Source organism: Micromys minutus (genome assembly GCF_963924665.1).
Source record: "Micromys minutus genome assembly, chromosome: 29".
Classification (NCBI taxonomy): domain Eukaryota; kingdom Metazoa; phylum Chordata; class Mammalia; order Rodentia; family Muridae; genus Micromys; species Micromys minutus.
The window spans coordinates 33,592,444-33,614,736 of NC_137964.1; the positions used below are offsets into that span (position 1 = coordinate 33,592,444).

A 22,293-nucleotide genomic window follows, 5' to 3' on the forward strand; every position below is an offset into this window, starting at 1 on the left:
TTAGCTGAAGCATTTGTATCTGCTGTGTGCCATTGCAATAAAAATGGTTTTGTTAGGAAACACCGAGTGTGCTGATTAGTCCTTATACAGGGCACACGCACAGTGGGCTTCTCTGCACATACTCACACAAATAAAAATAATAAAGACGTGTTTTATTTCTTAGTAGGTAAAATTTTCCGAAAAGTCAAGTTGATGCGAGGAGCCAGGACTCTCTTGCGGACGGGGAGACTGTGGTACCAGTGGATGTTGGTGGGGTGGTTCATCAGCAGCAGGCTTCCGTGGGCCAGCTGCAGCCTGACCACCTCCACTGGCCTCCGGGGCCTCTTCCCTCGAGAGTCTCTGTGCCGGAAGAGGAAGTCTCTGCAAGCGCCAAAGGACACAGATGCAATGGGGCTCCCCGGAGCCAGCTCTCTCTCATCGTCTCTGTGCTCCCCAATGTGGTCACAACCATCTTTGTACCTGCAGTGGGGAAACAATGGCAGTTCAGGAGGGACTCCCTCGCCTGCTGGTGCTGCAGCTGCCTCATCCTGCAGTCAGAAGCCACGTGTGGGCTCGGCAGCCTCCTAGCCTGGGAGACCAGCCAGCGAGCCCAGCCTCAAGTGTCTTTGCTGAGTGTGCTGCTCAGAATGAGAACAGCCCCCACAGGCTCACGTTTACACACTTGATCGGGGATATGGCCTTGTCGGAGTAGGTGTCATCGTGGTTGAGCTTTGAGATTTGAAGAGCTCTCAACATGCCCTGTCTGTCTGTCTCCTGCAGATTAGGATGTAAAGCTCTCGGCTACAGTGCCAATCCCATGCCTGTCTGTCCCCTGCCATGATATCACAGGCTCACCCTCTAAAACAGTAAACAAACCTCAGCGAAACGCTTTTTTATAAGAGTAGCTTTGGTCACGGCATCCCTCCCAGGCACAGAACACTTAAGTTGCTTCTTTTAAAACCAGCAGACTTCACACATCAAGCAGCCACGCCTTCCAGTCACCACAGTAACCATCCCCCTGCACCATTCACCCCTTCCCTCCACACCCTTCCCTCTCTCTCCCTTCTCTGATCTCCAGTGACAAAGGGACTCGTGCTCCACGGATACCATGAGCCCGTGTTCTACTCTGAACACTGGTTATTGACGACCTGCTCTCTAGTTACCAGGCCAACTGTCCCAGCCTCCAGGGGCCTCATCACCGGACTGGAAATGGCTTTCCCTTTAGTGCAGGCCTCGGGGCCACTGGCACCTACAGGATGGAAGTTAGGGGTGTGCTGGCCATTCTGGTTCTCTGGACCCCAAATCCAGCCCCATCCTCAATCCACTCAGTCCCTTTAACTTTCCCATAAATGTGTCCAACTGTCTCACTTGTACATTCGAGCTCTTTGGAGACTCCTCTCTTTAAGAAAAAAAAAAAAAAAAACAGAAGTCTGTGTGCAGAGGTTCACACGTGCCAGCAAAGGCACTCCTGGGAGTTCACACGTGAGGACAGAGATGTTGGATCTGCTGGAGTCAGAACTGGGAACTGAATCTGGGTTCTCTGCAAGAGCGGCACTCCCACCCCTCCAGCCCGGCCCACCATAGAAGGGTCAGGAATGAGCAGGGCTCCGAACTCTTCCCTGGAGGAAGGCTTACCTGTTCACCAGCACAAAGTTGAAGGTCTGTCCTGTCACCCTGCAGACTCGATCGCGAACACGCTCCAGAACTGGAATCCACGGCTTTGGTGTCAGGGTAAGACCAGAGAACGTGTATGTGAGGCCAGTGTCTCCATAGGTGGCCTGCTTCCTGGGAACACAGTGCCACCTTCCGAACACCTGGACCTTGGCCAGTGCACCTGCGTAGATGAAATGGGAGTTCCATCCCTGACCCTGTCGGGGACCGCCTACCCTAAATCATGGTGGCTTGTTCCAGGTATTCAGGAAAGGGCAAGATGACACACCTCTGTGACCTCATCGATCTGGTTCTCAAGTAGACAGAATGCAAGTTCCATGCCAGCATGTCTCAGAAAATGAACGAGTCGGAGAGATGGCTCAGCTGGTAAAGTGTCTGCCACAGGGGTTGCTGAGAGGGCTCACTGCCAGCTGGCCTAGCTGGATCTGCAAGTGCCAGACTCAGGAGAGTGAGGAAGAGGCCTCCAGCTGGCCTTTGTATCGTAAGGGCAGAAGGAATGCATGTGTGAGTATACTGAGAATCCACTGGGCATGGCTCTGTGGCTTCCTCGTGCAGACACACGAGACGTGGACACACTATGTGTAGATACATGTAGACATGCTGTGTGCAGACATGAGATATGTAGACACATGAGACTTGTGGACATACTATGTGCAGACACACGAGACGTGGACACACTATGTGTAGATACATGTAGACATGCTGTGTGCAGATATGAGATATGTAGACACATGAGACTTGTGGACATACTATGTGCAGACACATGAGACATGTGGACACACTATGTGTTGACAACATGAAGCATGTGGACACACTAGCATTAAAACCAGCAGGCCATAGAAACAAAATGGGAGCACCACAGGGGCTTGGGACAAAGGGGTTCTTTGAGAGTCGGGGAGGGGGGTGACAGAATCAGGTGTGTGTGAAAACAACTAAAATACATCATATACATGCATGAAAGTGTTTAAAACAAAACAAAACCATGGGTGACTTATGATGGGTCATGTCTCTGCCACCAGTGAAATGAGCCAGCTCAAGCCAGATTAGATACATGCAGGTTTATTGGGGTGAGTCCACTGGACAGAGCCAGGGAAGTCGCCATGGGGAAGAGGAAGAGAAACAGAAAAGGGCGCTTCAGTGCACAGAGAGGAGAGAGAGAGAGAGACCAAAATGTCTGGGTTATATAGAGGAGCCTCTGGGGGAAGGGCAGCCCAGCTCCTGGGCTGGAAAGTTCACAGTTGGGCAGGGTGTGCCAGGTAGGGACTGAGGGATGCTGGGAGAACCTGGAGGCCAGGTCTGCTTTGGTGTATACAATATGCACCTCAGTCCCTTTGTCCCTGGTCCAAAACCAAACAACCTGATCCATGAGAAGCCACCTGAGGTCATCTTTCTCCCCTTCCTACTTGTAATGTCTGTGCACTCAGTGTGTCTGGTGCCCTTGAAGGCTGGAAGAGGGCACCAGGATACCTGGAACTGGAGTTAGAGGGTTGTGGGCAGTGATGTGTGTCCTCTGGGCCAGCAGCTGTCTTAACTACTGAGCCATCTCATACATTTATTCAATTACGGCCTTTAAAAGATGTCTCGTAGCCCAGGCTGATCTTGAACCGTCCGTTTAGCTGAGGATGACTCTGAACCCCTAATCCTCCTGCCTCCACTTCCCAAGTTCTGAAATTACAAGTACACACTACCACACCGGGGTTCAGGTTTTAAAGCTGTCTGTTCATAGCTTAAGTCAGGATGTACAGAGACAGCCCCGTCATAGTGACGTCCTCGGGGCTGGATGGTTTTGTCAGCTGTGTGGATTCCTGAAAGATGAGCTTATTGCAGCTCAGGCTGGTACTGACCCTGACTGCTCATCACAGTTTCCCAACATGAGGTCTCCAGGCAACAGCATCAGCACCACCTGCAACTCTGCAGACCTGGCCACCAGAGTCCTGAGCAGCAGCAGTCGTCAGGTTAACTAAAGAGTCTTCAAGGGAGAAACCACCTGGTTATCTGCAGTTTCTTCTATAGGCCAAGCACAACGTGGCTGCTCATTTTGTTTTAACGGTGCTGGGGGGGTGGTCTAACCTGGGGTTGTGTGCATGGTATAAGTAACGGAGACTACTGGCCCAAAAGACTGGTAAAAAACACTTTGACTCAGTATCACGGAGAACCCAGAATGGTTTGGTTTGGGGTCTGTTTTGCTTTTTTGTTGTTTGTCTTTTTTAACTTCCCAGGTAATCCCAATCAGTAGGTAATTTCGTTCTAGACCTCGTGGACAGTTCGTGTCCCAAACCATAACCTGACCAGTTGCCCAGACTGCAACCTAATCCGTCACAGCCTGAGTTCACGCTTCTCCCAATGGGGGCGCATTAGGCCACTGCACCAGCCCCCCACACGTAAGACGTCCGCCTACCGGTAAAATACTCCACTTCTTGCTCCAATTCTTGGAAAATCTTGTCTGCCTCGGCCTTGCGGAACAGGATGGTGTAATCACAGCTCAGACCTTCCGCGCGAAGGTGTCGCCAGCCTGGGCTCTGCAGGTTGCCCGAGGCTCCTCCCGTCGGGGCGGGCTCCTCCCCTCCCTCTTGGAGGTCGCCCTGGTCGGGTCTCGCCAGGAACCTGTCCATCCCGTCGTCCCCCGCACAGCTCAGACGCGTCCTACAAAGGAAACAGGGTGCACTAAAACTCCTGGCGGGCATCAGCCAGGCGGGGAGCTTGCGAACCCCACAGGAGTGCTCTTTATTTAGCTTATGGCTTCCAAGCTGACCCGAACCACGCCGCCCTCATGCCCCAGGCAACCGTCCGCAGAGATCCGGGGCGCGCATCCCCAGGTCCCGCCTGGAATGCAGTACTTTTAAAGACCCGCTCCCATCGGAACTGGAGAGCTTTGGCTGCCATCAGAAACCCAAACCCTCAGGTTACACAAGGTACGACGCAGGCGCAGAGAGGCATGGAGCTCGCCCAGTTACCCAGAAAAGCCGGGTGCCTCTGTCCTGCGCCCCGCGGGGTAGAGGCTGGCACGGAGACGCAGCCGCGCTCCACGGGAGAGTCAGGGTTCTGCACAGACACGCAGCTCGGCAGCCCCGCAGCCCCCGGCTCCCCCGCTCCGCCACTCCGGCCTGCGCGTGACTTCCGGGAGCTGCGCCCCCTGCCGGCCTCCCTGCGCACCGCAGACCTGTCCTAGGTCCACGGGCCTAGGATACTCTCCGGGTCCCAGGCAGTGTAAAAACCTGCACTTCTGACAAAGCCACAGCATTGTCTGACCACTACAGTCGATATGGAGGACAATTACACCATCCCACAGAATCCTTCCTGAGGTACCGACTTAATGGCCCTGCCTGCTGTCAGCGAATCCTGTTGGCTCTTCTCCACAGTTCCAAATAAATGTGACTAATCGTATGCTGGATAGTCTTGCGTTTGACTCCTTTTGGTAAGTACAATGCGTTTAGCTATAACCGCGCTTTTTAATCTCTAGTTTCAAGTACAGCCATTAGGCGTATATAGTACGTATAAACACAGAGGACATTTGACAGTCCAGTATGTATTAGACATAGAGACCCGTGACAGTCACTTCTTGATCCCGGTGGCACAGAAAACTCGATATGAATCTTCATGCTCAAACGTTTCTGTGAATGCTAATTTTACTTTACTTGAGAAAATGCCTTGGGTCTCGACAAGCGGGGAAGTGTTGACTCTAACTGCTGCCTGTTGGAGCACACTGCTCAATGGTGAGCACCTCTCACCTACGAGCACTGCACACTGTCACACGCCAGCAGGGCACGGGTCCTCCCTCGCCCACATTGTATTTTGGTGCTGGAAACAAAAAAAGGCGACGTAATAAACGAGATTACTTTGTACACTATGGGAGTTGTGAGCACGTTAACAGTCTGGGGAGATGGAGGGTGGGGCGGAGGTCCTTACAGGGAAGCGTCCTAAGCCAGCATTGAAGCTCACCACGTAAGGGATAAAAAACATGTGACGATCTTAGAGGAACAGCTGGGGAGAGGCAAGCAGCCCGGAGAACTGCTAAGAAGTTGCCATTCTAGTCAATTAAGATTTGGAAGATGTAGCCCAGGCTAGCCTATAACAACCTGTGTAGCCAAGGTGGGCCTTGTGTTCCTGCTCCTCCTGCTTCCACCTCCCAGATGCTGGGGTTCCAGGGTGTGCTGCTACTCGGCAGCATAGGAGGCTTTTTTCTGGGCAGTAGTCGAGGTTTAATCGACAGGGGTAAAAGATCGCTCAGGAGAAAAGAATAGCTGGGATTGCTGTGCGCGGGGGGGCAGATAACTGAAAACTGCACAATTGAATGAATGCACGTCTGAGGTAAGTACCAGAGGTAAAGTACAAGGGGGTGTGTAGATCAGTGGTCAAGTAGTTACTCAGCACGCACAAAGGTCCTGAGTTCAATCCCCAAAGGGGACTGAAAAGGAGGAGGAGGACGGGAGGTGTATCTGGGGAGGTGGACATTTCGGGGGCTCAAACTCTTAAGGCCTCCAATGTTTACATCAGTAAGACCTGGAGAAAGACCTGCTTTCCAGCCAGGATGGGGACAAGCAGCACCTCGCCTTACCTCCGAGGCCCCACCCACCTGGGGGCGGTGCCGCGGCCCCTCCCACACATGCGCGCTGGGCCCCGCCACCCCGTACCCTGCCAGGCTCTCTCCGCCCCCAGCGGCAGCCCGCACTGGTGGCTGCGCGCCAGCTGTGAGCACGGCTGCAAGAGTCCCGGAGCTCCGAGCTCGGTGCAGGCATGATCGGCCAGAAGACCCTCTACTCTTTCTTCTCCCCGACCCCCACCGGGAAGCGGACCACGTGCAGCCCGGAGCCGGCCCCGGGGAGCAGAGTGACGGCCGAGGACAGCGGCGATGCGGCGGTGAGACTAGCGGGACTGGGGGTTGGGGGCACGGCGGGGTCCCGGGCAGGAGCGCCGCGCACGCCCCTGCTCACACTGGGACACCTTAGAGGTTCAAAACAGCCGCGCGCTGTCGGCCGCCGCCATGCCGAGCTACTCGCCAATAGGGACAGGGCTCGGTCTCCGCAGAGCCAATCGGTGTGCAGCGTGCCTCTCGCGTGGTCCAATCGCAGGGGGCGGGACCTGTTTTGCCGCGAAAAACCCGCATGGAGGGCCTTGGGTCCGGCCCACGGGGCAGTACCCGGCAGCGCGGGGCTGAGGGGCGGCGGGGTCCGGGACAAGAGAACCGTACACGCGGCTTATTAGCCAGACCAGGGGTTCAAAACAACGGTGCGCGTCGGCGTCCGCCATGCCGAGACATCTACCAATGGGCACGGAACTCGGCCGCCGCAGAGCCAATTAGTGTGCAGTGTACCCGTCCCGCCCCTCGTGTGGGCCAATCAGAAGCGGAAGGGGGCGGGAGCTGTTTTGCCGCGAAAAGCCCGCGTGGAGGGCCGTGAGCGCGTAGGCGGGCGGCGCGTCCTCGGCTCTGCTCGACCATGGGCATCTTCGGGCCGCGACCTTTGAGGGTGGCTCGGAGCCTGCGCGCGCCGCGGGGAACAAGGCTGCGGAGCCTTACTCCCGACCCCGACTCCTGGCAGGCCAACCCCGCCAAGAAGGCCCGGGTGGAGCCGGACGAGCAGGCCACGCCGCCCTCTTCGCCGCTCAGCGCCGAGCAGCTCGACCGCATCCAGAGGAACAAGGCCGCGGCGCTGCTCAGGCTCGCCGCCCGCAACGTGCCCGCCGGCCTCGGCGAGAGCTGGAAGCAGCAGCTGTGCGGGGAGTTCGCGAAGCCGTACTTCATCAAGGTCGGTGGACGCGGGTCCAGCCTCCTGTTCCCTTCCCTTTCGGTGCAACACTTAAGGGCGCCGCGGTGTCTGGGTTACAGTAAGGGCTGGAAGGTGGCGTCATGCCTTCGTTTTACCGGGAGGACGGGGCTGTGGGGGGGATCACAGTACGACAGGAATCTCACTATCACGTGGGTCGGGGTGGGGGCGGTGACGTCAGGTTGGCGGGCTGGGCGCCTGGTGCCTTCGTGGCTTTTTGTAAGTCGCCTGGTTTTTCCCCCGCCGGGAAACCCTGGGGTAGTGAGCCATTAACCAGAGGGAGTGGAATGACCTTTTAAAAGTCAGAGAAGACATTGAGGCTGCAGGCTGTAATCCCAACCCTTGAGAGCTGGGGGCAGGAGGATTTGGAGAGGGCCAGCCTCTGGCTCTGTACTGTAAGATAAGAGACCCTGTCTTTTTAAAAAGAAGGCCTGGGTTAGGTTACCTTGAATTGAAAATAGCCCAGCCCATCAGCCTAAAGAGAGAAAGCTACTGGAGGGGAACTGGTGCTGGCTTCTGTTTTTTAAAAAAAGATGAGGCTTCAAACACCTTTCACAAAAGATTTAAACCTAATTCTTAACAGTTTCCAGTGCAAATGTGCTTTTAAGTCTCCTTTATCTTCTAAACCAGCTAATGGGATTCGTGGCTGAAGAAAGGAAGCACCACAAGGTCTACCCGCCCCCAGAGCAGGTGTTCACATGGACCCAGATGTGTGACATCCGGGATGTAAGTAGAGCTGGGGTCTGGTTAGGGGGGAATCGATAGCGTTACGCCGCCGGTTATTCGATGGTGAATATTTGATGGTCACCATGGAGGCTGTGAGGTTTTGGAAAATGCACATTTACTTGTGTGCTCACTTTAAGAAAAAGTGTTCCTTTTGCTATGTTATGGATGGTTTGTTTCAGTCTATTCAGCTTAAGCCAGGGAACTGGAGAAGTGAAGTTATTCTGCTCACAAGATGGACATTGTTGGGAAAAGGCAAAGAGAAGCCTTGTGTTGCATATACCCAGAATCTCAGCACTTGAGGGTTGGAGGCCAGCCTGGGCTACTTGAGACCCTGATTCAACAAAACAGGGCAAAAACAAGGATAGTTGTATCTTCCACCGACTAGGACAGGTGGCCTGGTGGTACTAGGTTCAGGTTGCCTGCCAGGCTTGTATGACAAGCTATCCAGGAATGACCATCTAACCAAATGACCATTCTGAGTCCCTTGGTTAACTGTTCCCTGTCGTGGCTTCTTTGTCTTCCTCTTCCAGTCTTTCTCAGAACTGTCAGAGCAGATGACTAAATCTCTCACAAGCTGAAGTCGGCTTCCAACAGCCTTCACCTAGGCGTGTAGATCTGGCAGAGACTGCCGCCGGAGGCTTAGAGAGCCTTCCTACTCAGTAGCCCTCCCCTGTTATCTATCACAACCTTTGCTCTCAGGACTGAGCCAGGACCACTGAGCTGTGCCCTTTTTATTTGGAGAAAACTCGAAGTCACCCAAGCCAGTGCAGAACACACTCAGGCTGACCTTAAATTTCTGGTCTTGCTTGGGCAGTGGTGGCACACACACCTTTAATCCCATCATTTGAGAGGCAGAGGCAAAGAGATCTCTGAGTCTGAGGATAGCCTTGTCTACAGAGTGAGTTCCGGGATAATCAGAACTATATAGAGAAACCCTGTCTCATTAAAATACAATCTTAAAAAAAAAAAAAAAAAACCACCACCACCAAAACCCTCTGGTTTAGTTGTTCTTTATATATATATCTAGATAGATGTAGATATCTATATATATATATAGATAGATATATAGATATCTAGATAGATATATATATGGGGTTAGCACTTAGGGGCGTGTGTGTGTGTGTGTGTGTATGTGTCTCAGACTCATGGTCTTGGTTGCTGTGCTTCACCATTGAGCCACGCCCGTAGTCTTGAGGTTTTGACGACCCACACCCAGCCCACTAGTAGCTGGGATTGTACCACGTTCATTCAGTCCCGGCTCATCTTAGATGGTGCAGGTGGAGTTATTCCCTAGGCTGCCCTAGAGCTCCGCTGTACAGAGTGAATGGTGTGTGTGTGTGTGTGTGTGTGTGTGTGTGTGTGTGTGTGTGTGTGTGTGTGGTCACCCTGGTCCAACTGGATGGTTACCTTTCCTTTCTTTACATTTATTTTTTCTGTGTGTAGCAGTGCACAGAACACTTGCAGTCAGAGGACACCTTAAAGGAGTTCCCATCTGCCATTGGGATTGAACTCAGGTCATGGGGCTGAGAGTCAAGCAGTTTTACCCACTGAACCATCTCAACTCCAGAACTTATATTTGTAAATAACACGTACTGGTTGTGCATGTTTTACAGGGTGTGGTGACATTTCGGTGCCTTTGGCACACTGTTACCTCAGGCATTTATCTTTGCTCTGTCCTAGATTTTTTTTTTTTTTTTTTTTTAAGATTTATTTATTTTATAAGTGCACTATAGCTGTCTTCAGTCACACCAGAAGAGGGCATCAGATCCCATTACAGATGGTTGTGAGCCACCATGTGGTTGCTGGGAATTGAACTCAGGACCTCGGGAAGAGCAGCCAGTGCTCTTAACCGCTGAGCCATCTCTCCAGGCCCTAGGTTTTTATTTTTAATGTGCATTGCTGGTTTGATTGTGTGTGTGTATGTGAAGGTGTCAGATCCCTACAACAGGAGTCACAGACAGTTGTGAGTTCCCACGTGGATGCTGGGAATTGAACCCAGGTTCCCTGGAAGAACTTCCAGGACACCTAAGTGCTGAGCCATCTCTCCAGTTCCTGTCCTTGTTCTTCGTTATGTTTTAATAATGATTGGGCTTTTTGGCCTGCATGTGTCTTTGCTGCACATGTATGCAGTGCCCGCCAAGGCCAGAAGAGGGCGGTGTGTGTGTGTGTGTGTGTGTGTGTGTGTGTGTGTGTGTGTGTGTGTGTGTGTGTATTGGGAAATGAACGCAGGTCTTGTGCTCCTAGCTGCCACACCTTCTCTGCATCCTTTCTTATCTTTACCCCGTACTGGGACGGTTCCATTCCTGGCTCCTGACTACTTTTGGAGTATTGAGTTGTGGCTACTGAGGGGAGTGTGGAACATTACAGGTTGTTCCTCCTGCCCGCTGGCCCTGCCCGTCCTTCCCAGGTGCTGCCAGTGCTGGCTGACCTGCCGCCGTTTCACTGCTCAGGAGGCCTGCGTGGCACCTGTAGGCTCTCACCTCCTGTCTGCCTCTGCCAGCTCCCCTGTGTGTCACCCACTGGTGGCTTCAGCATGTGTCTTGGCCACGTGAACCATGACAGTGCAGCATGTCCGGTGTTTTTTTTTTTTTTAGCAGGATGCTGTCTTGCACCCCAGCCTTGCCCTGCCTGTCACTGTCCTGCAGGATTGCCTGTGTGTCCTCACTGGCTGCTGGGGCCAGGGGAGTCTACTGCCTCTCACGGGCGTCGTCTCCTCTTACACTGTGGACAGGTGATCCTGCTTGCCCAGAGCATTTGAGGCTCTTGCTTTTGTTTTTGTTGTTTTCTTTTTCCTAACGTCACTGTTAATGGTCCCGAGATCTCCGAGTTAGCAAGTATCTATCTGTAGGAGCTGGGACGCAGGTGAGCAGGCCAGCATGCTCCAGCCACACCTGACCCTCAGCAAACCCCACAGCTCACACCTCAGAAAGTGGACCACCTCATTCTTAGTCCTTAGACACCTATGCCTCCTGAGTGATGGGCATCTCTGTTGGGGAGCACGCAGGCTCAGGGAAGCCAGGCCACCCAAGTTCTAGAACAGGAGAGGAAAAGCCCTGCAGCTGAGGTTGAAGGAAACAGGGTGTCAGCCACAGAAAATTCTAGAAAGAACAGGGACCATGTCCAGAGTGAACCTTTCAACACCAGAGGAAGGCACCTGCCTGCAGGACTTTCAGCTGCTCCCACGCCTATGACCTGGCCTCATTGAGTACTGGGATCCAGGTGCAGGTCTCGGAAGGCTTGGGTGACATTCTTTCTGTGCCCAGGAGTGTTTTCCCATAAGCGGGCTGCCTAGACAGGCTTACTGTGACAAGCATGAGAAGTGGCGGTGGGCAGACAGAATGTAGATGCAGGAGTACAGCCTTTGATGGTGTCACCTGTGAGGGTGGTGGGCTGTGTTGTGGCCCACAGGCTCCAGACACCATTATAGGTAATGAGAAACGGTTGCTTACAGCCTCCATGCTGTACTCCCGTGTGGTGACATGGGCTAGGATGGTCCCTTTTGTGTTTCCTAGTGGTTACAGTTGTTCCGGGTTTTGTCCTGTGAGAGGTGAAGAGAAACACCACAGTACATCAAGGCTGGGTGAGGGGTGGGTTGTCACTGGGGGTGCTGGTGTACACCCTGCTCTGTTCTATCCTGAGCTGAGCAGACACTATGGCTCCTTTGACTGAACGTGGCTTTGTCTGGTCGTATTCACAGGTGAAGGTTGTCATTCTGGGACAGGATCCCTATCACGGACCTAATCAAGCTCACGGGCTCTGCTTCAGCGTACAAAGACCGGTTCCGCCCCCGCCCAGGTACGCCCCCGCTGCAGATGGCTCCGGTCAGAGGCTGCTACTGGCAGGTTTAGATGGCGTTGTAGCTGTTGTCTGGGTCACTGAGCACTGGTACTGCTCTGGGTTTGTCCATAGACTTGGACAGTGGGTGTGTGTGATTGCTGTGCTCACTCAAGTCTTACACACTGCTGCCCTGATTTCAGTCTGAGCGTAGGTGGAGGTCTGTGACGGGTGAGCTGACAGGACTCAGTGTTGGTTTCTGCCAGTGCTACTGTTGCTGGTCCCTCCCGGGCTGGCTGTATGTCTCTGACCCTTTCAAGCCCACCTTGGAAACTGGAAATTACAAACTGGTTGATTGTGCTTTTCTCTGTCTTGTTTTTAGTTTGGAAAACATCTTTAAAGAGCTGTCGACAGACATCGATGGTTTTGTTCACCCTGGCCATGGGGATTTGTCAGGGTGGGCCCGACAAGGTAACCAGGCCTGCCTAGGCTAACTGGAGAGCAGAGATGGTACCTGCTCGCTCCCCCTGCCGTTGTGTGTGTGTGTGCGTGTGCGTGTGTGCGTGCACGCAAGAGTGCTGGTGGAAGGCAGAGACAGTAAATCCCTGGGAGCTGGAGTTACAGGCAGTTTGTATCCAACAGGGATGGGTGTGGGGGTTGAACTTGGTTCGTCTGAGAGCTGGTGCACTCAGCTGCACAGCCTCACTGTGGGACATTCCGATGAGATCCTTGAGGCCTGTCTTTAGCTCTCCTGTTTCAGCTTGCTTGCTCTTGGTAGTTTGTTCTTGGTTTTCTTTCTTCAGTGTCGAGTTTGTACTTTTGAACACTTGGGTTTTTTGCTTACTACCTCAAACTGGAAGATGCCAAAAGGACAGACAGGAAACAACACTTGTGGCTCACAGGTCTCTCCCTGCTGTGTGTGTTGTGAGTAGTGTGCTCACATGTAACCAGCAGTCTTTAACCTTCCTCCCCACCGTGCTCACAGGTGTCCTCCTCCTCAACGCCGTCCTCACCGTCCGCGCACACCAAGCCAATTCCCACAAGGAGCGGGGCTGGGAGCAGTTCACAGACGCAGTCGTGTCCTGGCTAAATCAGAACTTGAGTGGCCTTGTCTTCCTCCTCTGGGGCTCTTATGCTCAGAAGAAAGGCAGCGCTATCGACAGGGTGTGTGTCCTTCACAGAGGGCCAGGCGTCCCTGTGACCCCGAAACCTAGGAGGTCAGGGTGGGAGGAATGAAGCGGTGTGTGCCATCCATTATAATTACAGTCGGGCTTCCACTGACATGAGCAAGTTCAGACACCGTGGGAGTGCTCAGTGAGGTTGGCAGTTAAGAGAGGCCCTCAATGAGGACACCGCAGTCCCTGGCACCCCTTTTTTGCATGTTTTTCTGTTTCATGAATGAGTCAAGTGTTCCTGCTTCAGAGAAACTTGGGACGTTTATGGGAAGCCAGTTCCACTGAATCAGATTTTATTTACCCCCAAGCCCTGAAGGCAGAGAACTTTCATTCTCCGCCCTGTCTGCTTCAGGATGGGGCACTCACTGCCATATGGTGTCAGCCGTCACTGAGACGAAGGCCCGGGCCAGTGGGAGCCTTTCTCCCCTTCTCCCCTTAAACCCTGTCTTCCCTGTGTAGCTGAAGATGTCCCAATGCTGGTACAGATGTCCTGCCCTCGCTCCTGGGCTGGCCGCCAGTATTCGTCTGTAGTGATGGCTGTGGGAAGGCGTAGATGGTAGGGCAGAGGTGGGAAGAGTGGGCGTGGGAAGGTCGTTGAGGACTCCAGGCGAAGGGCTCCGGGGACCGGGCTTATGAGAACCATGCAGCCAGACTGAACCTGGCAAGTGTCATCTCTGGCTTTGAAGTTGAGAACAGTCCCCCAGTATAATCTAGTGCTGGGTTTTGTGAATGCTGGGGGCGAATACACTGTAGGAGGTGGGCAGGGGTGGACATGGATGGACATGCAGGGGTCACTTCCCACTCTCCTTTTTCAGAAGCGTCACCATGTCCTGCAGACAGCTCATCCCTCACCGCTGTCAGTGTACAGAGGGTTCTTTGGATGTCGACATTTTTCTAAAGCCAATGAACTGCTCCAGAAGTCTGGCAAGAAACCCATCAACTGGAAGGAGCTGTGACCCTGTGGGCAGTGTTTGTCTGCTATGAAGTGTTTGCCAATTAGGAAGTCACTGAAAATGTCCCTGTTCTTAAGGTCCTGTGTGAGCAGAGAAATAGGTAGATCTCTAGAACCATCGTGAGCCGCCAGGACACAGAAACTGCAGCTTTAGCAGAACCTCTTGACTGGCACTAGGTTTGAACTCCAGGCCCAGCAAGGCGGCTGTCAACACACCTACTTCTCAGAGACCGACCGGCGGCCACATCCTCAGTCCTGTGGGCTGCGCTGGGGTTGGAGAAGAGACCTGCAAGTCTGACCAGTCAGTGCCTGCGGCTCTCTGTCCTTTAGTTAGATGGCAGTGTCCAGGTGTGTGCTTCAGAAGGCCCTTTTGTCTTGAGAGGGAAAGGAACCCTTGGGTGTTGAGTCCCGGGAAGTCTGGCTTGTGACTGAGCATCTGCTTCCTGATCACCGCGTGTGGGCGTCTCCATCCTGCTGCCTGTCTGGTTCTGCCTTGAGCAAAGCAGGGACTGCGTTTGGTTTGTTTTTCTCTGGAGGGTGGTTGGTTTTTCTAGTGCCTGTGGAGTTAACTTTCCTCACAGCAGACTGCCACATGTGGTCTGTGGAGCTGGGGATCCAAGGTGCTGTTTTGACGGGGACTGAATTTCACAGATTGTTTTCTGCAACACTGGATAATGTTTCTTTTACAAGATAGACAGGTACTTTTTTAACTTTTTTGTCCTATTTTGAGAGAACCTTTACTGCGTTTACACTTCCATCCTGGACTCCGTGTGTTCAGCTGGTGAACCGCCCTGCCTGAGCAGGATAATAAAGGACAGTTGAAGCTTGGCGTGGGGCCGACTGTTCTTCAGTGTTTATTTCAGGCGCCCAGGCTTCTGCTGTCACCATGGCTACCACAGACTGCCGGAAGGGCGGCTCTGTCCTTGTGCCCTGCTTGCTACACAGCCAGGAGCCGCTTGCCAAGGGCAGGTGGGACAGAATGGGGTCTTGGCTTGCCCATCCATCCACACCAGCTTCTGCCCTTACCTGTGACCCATTGGTTTGCTGACAGTGGGTGTTAGAGAAATTAACCCAGGCCCCGGTTTCTTTCCTACCTCTACTGCTAAGTTCCCGGATAGAGAACACACAGCCTTTATATTCTTAATAAGCCTTAAGCAACACAAGGGTTGGGCTATTAGAATCCACTTTTCTAGTGATAACACCAAGTTATTACTATGTTTCAGGGCTGCTCTCTAGTTGGCCAGCCCTGAGATCTAGGAATGCTCTCTTGACTCTTGGCGGCTTCTCCTCCCTCCTCTCCCCCAAAGTTTCTTCTGTCCAGCTACTGGCTGGCAGCATCTTTATTCGCCAGTGAAAATTAACTTGTCAGGGTCACGAGCCACAAGCAGACTCCGGGTCTTGGGGTCTGCACTTAACATAATAGTAAAAGGTGGAACCTCAACATTGTGCAGCCCCTGGTGTTTGGTGAGGGAGAAAGCAAGGTGCACCAAGGGACTGCAGCTCAGCCAGGAAACTTTCCTGTCTTCTACAGAAAGAGCTTTAAGATTCCACTCTTGGAGTCTGAGTTTACCTGCTGATCCCTTCAGAGGTCCTCCCAGAAGCCATGCCATGAACTCCCTTGCCCAGAGACAACGTGAGGGGCCATGGCTCTGCCTGCTAGGGATAGACAAGCTCCCTGTGCAGGGCTTTGAGAGCTACGCTAGAGGCAAGGAACAAACTTACAACTTGCTTTTAGGAACTGATCATCTACAGCTCCAGTTGCAGGGGGTCCAATGCCTGCTTCTGGCCTCCTTGGGTATCAGCTGCACATGTGCACAGGTGCCTATGCAGGCAAAACACCCAGCCTTTCTGTGCTGTGATACATGCCAAAAGCAACTTGGGAGAAAGGGCTGCCGTCTGATACTCAGGAACTTGCTGCTTATGACTTGCTCAGCCTGCTTGCTTACAGCACCCGGGACCACCAGCCCAGTATAGTACTACACACTACTGCAGCCTGGTCTTAGTGAAGCATTTTATCACTTGAGGTTCTCGAAGGTTTCAAGTTGATACGAAATAAAAGCTTTGTCAGCACACAGATGGCTCAGTGGTTTAAAAGCACCTGCTGATTTTGCAGGGGACTCAGATCCCAGTAGTCAGGTAGCTCTTAACACTTGAGCTCCAGGAGATGACATCTGCACACCTGCGCTCAAGTGCATAAGTTTTACTGAAAGGCTGGTGGACGGATAGCTCATGGGAGAGTGGGGGTGGGAGTGCTGAGGACCTGAACTGGTCCAGGGGTCTGCATAGTGGAAGCAAAGCCAGTATGTTGCCTTAACAAATGTACACATAAAATAGAGGTTCTCGTCGAAGTGGCTGGAGGGCTCGGCAGAAGAGGACCTGAGGTGGATCCCAGCACTCAGCATGCAGCCCACAGCTGTCACCCCAGCTTGTGCAGCGCCTGTCTCGTCTGGCCACAAGTACCTACATACAACATAATTGAAGTTAAATGGGTTTGTTGGGGGGCAAGGCCACAAGTGCAGGTGCCAAGAGAAGATTGACATCTTTTGAGGGCTGGAGACTGGCAGAGCACTTCTGCCTGCCCTCACCCAAGTTTTGGACTGTGGACCCATAAAGTAGGAAGGCAACAGCCCAGCAAGACTGTCCTCAGATCTGGTAATGCTGTGTCATATGTACACAACTACACCAGAACAAAACGCATTAAGTTTATAAGGGTGCAGTGATGCATGCAGACAGCTGTGTGTCCATGGCCAGCCTGGTCTACACACCAAGTTCTGGGACAGCCAGGGCTACATAGCCCCTGTCTCAGTAAAAGCAAGGTGAACCCCGGTGTGGCAGTTCACCTAGCCTGGTGTACAGAGTTCTAGGACAGTCGGGGCTGCACAGGGAGACCCTGTCTCATTTGCAAAGCAAAACCAAGCACATTGAAGCTGGTGTGGCACGTACCTGTCACTCACCTTTTTAGCTGAGACCGGGCTCCATAGCAGGACTGAAAAGAAAAAGAAAAAATCAGCGTGATGGAGGATAGATGTGAAAATAAAGCTTTAGGAGACCACACTGACTTCGAACTTACTGACAATCGGGTCTCGCTTCCCGAGTTCAGGAATTACAGGTGTGGGCCGCCATATTTGATTGAGCATCTTAAAGGATGTGTGTCCCAACCCCACTCTGCCCCCTGAAAAGACACAAATGAACCACTATATACAGCAAATGTCCTGGGTGTATGTGGCAGTAGGTTTGGGGGAGGGGGGTAGGTCCACTTTGCAGTTTTGTAGCTCATCACTGTCCCAAAATGAACAAACCGGGTGGGCCTGGTAGATTTAAACCTTAGGTCCGTAGCCATCTAGCTTTGGAGCTGAGAAATGGTCAAGAGCGGTGTGCAAGGGAGTTCTTGTAGCTTGAGGGCATTTGGTTGGTGGTGTAAATTTAATCTGATCTGTATGTGTTGCCTTCCCTCCACCACCCCATCCCATAATAAGTGCAGATCTCACCTGCCTGGGACAGTACAAGACCTCATTTGCTCTGCCGGTGGGTGGGGGTAAAATGCCCAGGAAATGGTCCCTGATTCTGGTCAAGCTAAAGGTAAAAAGGTTTCCTGTCCAGACCAGGAAAACAAGGCATGGTCTACACGGCCAGGTAGCAGAGGCCACCTCCCCGTGTGTAGCTACAATGGCTGTTCCTGGTTGTCAGTTTGACCATATCTGGGATGAACTACAATCCAGAATTGGAAGGCTCACCGGTGATCTTGATCTTGACGCTGGAAGACCTGGATCTTGGCATGGAGACCTTGAGGCATAGTGGCCATGAAAAGCTTGGGCCAGGCAAGGTATTATACGCCTTTAATCCCAGGAGACTGAGGCATACAGGTCTCCTAGTTCAAAGTCAGCCTGGAACAAAGCAAGTCCCAGATCCAGGCATGGTGGCACACACCTTTAAATCTGGGCCACACCTTCCTTCTACTGGAGATCTCCATAAGGACATTGAGAGAAGGCTCTCTCTTCTTCACCTGCATGCTCTTACAAGCCAGCACATCTGTGGAATCTACTACAGAAGAGCAGCCGAAACAACCAGTCTCTACGGACTGAGCAACTACTAGGTTCTTGGACTTCCCATTCACACCTGACCATTGTTTAGGTTAATTAGACAATAGACTGTAAGTCATCATAATAAATTCCCTCAATACAAAGAGACCTTAAATAAGTTGTGTGACTCTAGAGAACCCTGATTATACAGAAGTCTGTGGAGACTGACTTGAAAGAAATGGTTCCTAACACCTCCCTCTGGAGTAAGGAAGTCAGTTATGCAAATATCATCCTGGGAACCTCAGGTTGTAAACTAATTGTGTGAAAGTTCACTCCCTGATTTTTACCGAGCCCAGCAGGGCCAAGTCGGATGCGGTTATGTTGGTGAGTCCTTGATTCTCCCAATTCCTTGCTCTCTCCAGTTCTCTCCTGGGATAAGGTCTTGGGTTTCGAGTGGAGAAGCAAAATTTAGGGGGACATATGTGATGTGGCTTTTCAGATTTTCTGAACCTTTATGCTGGACAGGGAGGCCAACGGGGAGACAGTTAAGTTGGCCAAGTGGACTTGAGGTACCACCTCCCAGCTCAGGCTGAGGAGGGATTGGTAACTTCAGTGCATGTCTCCTCGGAACCTGGTACTTTAATTCAGGCTTCAGGACTTGCAGCATCCTTAGAGTTCTCTGCCACACTGCCTGGCTGCAGCTGCCACGTCCCCCTGCACCACTTGGTCCTTGGACCGTTTGGAATGTGTGGCTCTGAATGTAAGGTTTGAAGAGAAAACGTTCCTATTAAGATCTTTGTGTTTGGTGTAAAGAATTTGAATTCATTCGTAGTGCTAGCTTTTGTGGTCCTATTCCGGAAAATACATCTTTTGAGACAGCATATTAGTTGTACAAATAATGAACTTTGTGTGACCTTTTCAGTGTGTATTGTGTGTGCACGTGGGGGGGGGCAGGGGTCGTTGTTGGATGTGTGGAATATCTGTTGGTGTCTTCATTCACCAATCACAAAATGCTGGGGGCAGTTTATTGCTTGATTTTGCCTTTGTTTTCCTTTGGGCGTGTGTGGTACATAGGCGTGCATGGTTACATGTGTAAGGGTGTTTCTATGTACATGTGTGTTTGGAAGCCCGAGGTGGCCATTAGGAGTCATGAGGTGTCAGCTGAATACAGCCCAGCCAGTGAGACAGTTAGCAGCCACCAGAGCCACCCAGTTTAAGTCAGAATTTCTTGTCTTCATGCTTGTGTGTCAAGTGTCTTCCACTGGGCTAGCTCTAGCCCTTCACCTTATCTTGACTTTTGAGTTGGGCTCTGCCATTGAACATAAATTATTGCTACACCAGCCAGCCAACTGGGCTCTGGAAAGCCACTGTGTCCACATAGTCTCTCTCAGTCCCTACCCCTGCCCTGCACTAGGGATTACAGACATGTTTTGGTAAATATTAAATGGTTCTGTTGTTATCGGCACCAAGGCCTCACTTCGCAGACCCCCCTCTGATGGGCTCCCTTCTTAGGTGGCTCACTCTGCCCTCTAGCTGCTTCTGTCCTGGGTGGTCCACAACCTCCCCAGCATGTTGCTTTCACACACTATCCTCCACAAAAACTTGACTCTACAATCTTTAACTTATCAAACAGGTTTATATGTTAAATTCTCAACCCACAGTCCCTCTACTCAATAAGTTTACAACCAGTTGACAAAGATATAAACTGCCCACCTAGATAAGATAAACAGATCCACAGAAACCCTTAGAAATACTTCCTTCCTCCCTTTTCCTCTTCTACTTTCCTGGACTTTTCTCTGCTTACCTTTCCCTCTTAACCAACGATAGTCTCAACCTGCTTTGTGGTATAATGACATCATCCTACAAAGACATGCACCATCGCACCCAGCATTACATGGGTACTGAGAATCTGGATTCGGGCCCTGTAGTAAAAAAATTTAAATCCTAGCCTTGGCTACTACCCCACTATTGGTTACTGAGATCGAAGATAAAACACACACACACACACACACACACACAGCCTTTATATTTTTAATAAAGCCATAAGCAGCATAAGAGCTGGGCAGCTGCCTTCCCTCCATGCTGTTAGAGTCCTCTTTCCTCTCCATGGCCCCCGAGTTCTTACTCACTGTGCTTCATCTTGGCTGCTCTTAGCTCCAGTTGGGCAGCCCTGAAGACCACATTTTTTATGTCTCAGCTAACCCAAGGCGGCTCTCCTCTCCTGCAAGTTCTTCTAATCCATGGTGGCTTCTTTTTCTCCTCCCTCCTCCTGGTCCTCTCAAACCCAAGCCTGTGAAACCTCAACCTCACCTATGTCTTTTTTGCCGAGCTATTGGCTGTTGGCATCTTTACTCACCAATCAGAATAAACTGGGGGCGGGGTCACTCAGTGTCTTTAGTGTGGACTCTCTTTTCTTTAGGGTAACCAGTCTCAGGATGGTGGGGGGCAAATTAACATCAGAAAACAAGCAGCATTAGGCCAACCTACTACATGACCCTCATAGCAGGCAGTTCACCCAGAGCATCATGGAACTTTCATGGATGTGCACAGTATACTCTAGAACCGTCTACACCCTAAAGACGATTGACAGCCTCGCAGCTCTTCTTGTCTGTGTGACAGCATGGATCTCTTTTGGTGATTTTTGTTTGTTGTTTTTTGAGATAAGGTCTTACGAGATAGCTCTGGCTAGCCTGGAACTCAATGTATGGACCAGGTCTGCCTGCGACTTCAGCAGTCCTGCCTCTGCCTGGCTCCTGGTGGGATCATGGGTGTGTGGTTGCCATTACCTGATAAGAGGTAATGAGGGTCATTAGAAGGATCAGCCAAGAGCGGTGGTTGGTGGTTCATGACTGTCATCCAGCACCTCAGAGTTCTGTGTTCCACAGGTTCTAGAACAGCCGGAGCTGTATGAGTTACCATAAGCTTGGACTTGCAACTGTATAAAACACAGTAAGAAGAGGGGTTAGAAGCAAGGCAGTGCTCAGAGCCTACTGTTCCCGACTTCTCAACAGTGTAGTGAATGGCAGGTGAGAAACGGGAACCTCAAGGCCATGTGAGCAAGGAGGGCTCCCGTCAGCCTGATGACAGAGCTTAGTAATTGTCTTAGTCAGGGTGTCTATTCCTTCACAAACATCATGATCAAGAAGCAAGTTGGGGAGGAAAGGGTTTATTCAGCTTACACTTCCACATTGCTGTTCATCACCAAAGGAAGTCAGAACTGGAACCCAAGCAGGTCAGGAAGCAGGAGCTGATGCAGAGGACATGGAGAGATGTTACTTACTGGCTTGCCTCCCCTGGCTTGCTCAGCCTGCTTTCTTATAGAACCCAGGACCACCAGCCCAGGGATTGCTCCACCCACAATGGGCGGGGCCAGGGATGGCTCCACCCACAATGGGCTGGGCCCTCCCCCCTTGATCACTAGTTGAGAAAATGCCTTACAGCTGGATCTCATGGAGGCATTTCCTCAACTGAGGCTCCTTTCTCTGTGATAACTCCAGCTTGTGTCAAGTTGACACAAAACAGGCCAGTACAGTAATATTTTGACTGAACACCTTGCACAGGTCACTGGGGGGGGGTATCAGGGTCCTTAAACACTAAGCTAGTGCTCTCTTGCCTGCTGCACCCTCATTCTGGGAAGGAATGTGTGTGTGATGAGTTATTGGAGATGCCTTCAGTGGCACCTGACTTTCTAGGAGATGCACTCTCCAGGGAACCTCTCTCAGGGTTCACGAGCTCTAACGGTCTAAGAGGGATGCTAGACTACTTCTTGTCCGGTGTCGGGCGTCTTTAGTTAGCCCTGGACACTACATCAGGTGTGTAGCCAGTGATGCCGCAGCTCGAACGGACACTTACGGGCTCAAAGTTCGCTTCCTGCTCTCAAGTCCACCGGAAAGAAACCTAATGTTTGCTGATTCTTTTTCCCTTCCTGGAAAAGAAGCCCCCAAGTGAAGTGCCCCACACAGGGTGGCATGTGCTGGCGTTGCAGCGTTGCCCCCTCACCCAGCCGTCGTCACAGAAAAGGGTGCTGGTGTGTGCTTTCCGTTTCCCTGCGCGCTGCCAGTCAGGGTTGAGACCTGGAGATGACCTTTGTCCCACATGCTTCAGAACACCCTGTGACAGCAACAAGGGCCAGTTTCCTCTGCTCTTCTCAGCTGTCCAGAGCAGCCAATCCTGGACGAGACAGCCTTGTTTTTTAATCCCCAAGTCCCAAGGCATTAGAGGGCGTGATTCCAGAG

At 52.0% G+C, this 22,293-nt stretch overlaps 2 protein-coding genes across 3 annotated transcripts; one reads left to right on the top strand and one right to left on the bottom strand.

Moving 5' to 3' along the window:
• Positions 1-145: 145 nt before the first annotated feature.
• Positions 146-4,746, bottom strand: ALKBH2 (alkB homolog 2, alpha-ketoglutarate dependent dioxygenase). Of its 2 annotated transcripts, none has more exons than XM_080940529.1 (4): positions 4,605-4,746; positions 4,049-4,293; positions 1,615-1,813; positions 146-459 (listed from the first exon to the last, which is right to left on the bottom strand). In XM_080940529.1, exons 2-4 carry the CDS (start codon positions 4,260-4,262, stop codon positions 153-155), a joined length of 720 nt encoding a protein of 239 aa, XP_080796655.1. In that variant the 5' UTR covers positions 4,263-4,293; positions 4,605-4,746; the 3' UTR covers positions 146-152. The 2 variants fall into 2 exon arrangements, with proteins under 2 accessions (XP_080796655.1, XP_080796654.1); XM_080940528.1 differs by lacking the exon at positions 4,605-4,746 and adding an exon at positions 4,403-4,538.
• A 190-nt stretch (positions 4,747-4,936) lies between these two features.
• On the top strand, positions 4,937-14,867 carry UNG (uracil DNA glycosylase). Its single transcript, XM_080940527.1, has 8 exons — positions 4,937-5,065; positions 5,861-6,507; positions 7,188-7,394; positions 8,043-8,138; positions 11,836-11,933; positions 12,295-12,383; positions 12,898-13,076; positions 13,903-14,867. The coding sequence occupies exons 2-8, from the start codon at positions 6,385-6,387 to the stop codon at positions 14,041-14,043; spliced, it is 933 nt and encodes a 310-aa protein (XP_080796653.1). The 5' UTR covers positions 4,937-5,065; positions 5,861-6,384; the 3' UTR covers positions 14,044-14,867.
• The last annotated feature ends 7,426 nt before the right edge of the window (positions 14,868-22,293 follow it).

What these genes read in the sequence shown, in the direction of transcription:
- ALKBH2 (XM_080940528.1), bottom strand. Translation starts at nt 4,533, where the DNA reads ATGGCAGCCAAAGCTCTCCAGTTCCGATGGGAGCGGGTCTTTAAAAGT. An exon ending in ATGAGGGCGGCGTGGTTCGG is followed by an intron (nt 4,294 to 4,402) that starts GTCAGCTTGGAA and finishes TTTCCTTTGTAG; the next exon opens with GACGCGTCTGAGCTGTGCGG. An exon ending in AACTTTGTGCTGGTGAACAG is followed by an intron (nt 460 to 1,614) that starts GTAAGCCTTCCT and finishes TCCCCACTGCAG; the next exon opens with GTACAAAGATGGTTGTGACC.
- UNG (XM_080940527.1), top strand. Translation starts at nt 6,385, where the DNA reads ATGATCGGCCAGAAGACCCTCTACTCTTTCTTCTCCCCGACCCCCACC. An exon ending in CGAAGCCGTACTTCATCAAG is followed by an intron (nt 7,395 to 8,042) that starts GTCGGTGGACGC and finishes CTTCTAAACCAG; the next exon opens with CTAATGGGATTCGTGGCTGA. An exon ending in AAGGCAGCGCTATCGACAGG is followed by an intron (nt 13,077 to 13,902) that starts GTGTGTGTCCTT and finishes CTCCTTTTTCAG; the next exon opens with AAGCGTCACCATGTCCTGCA.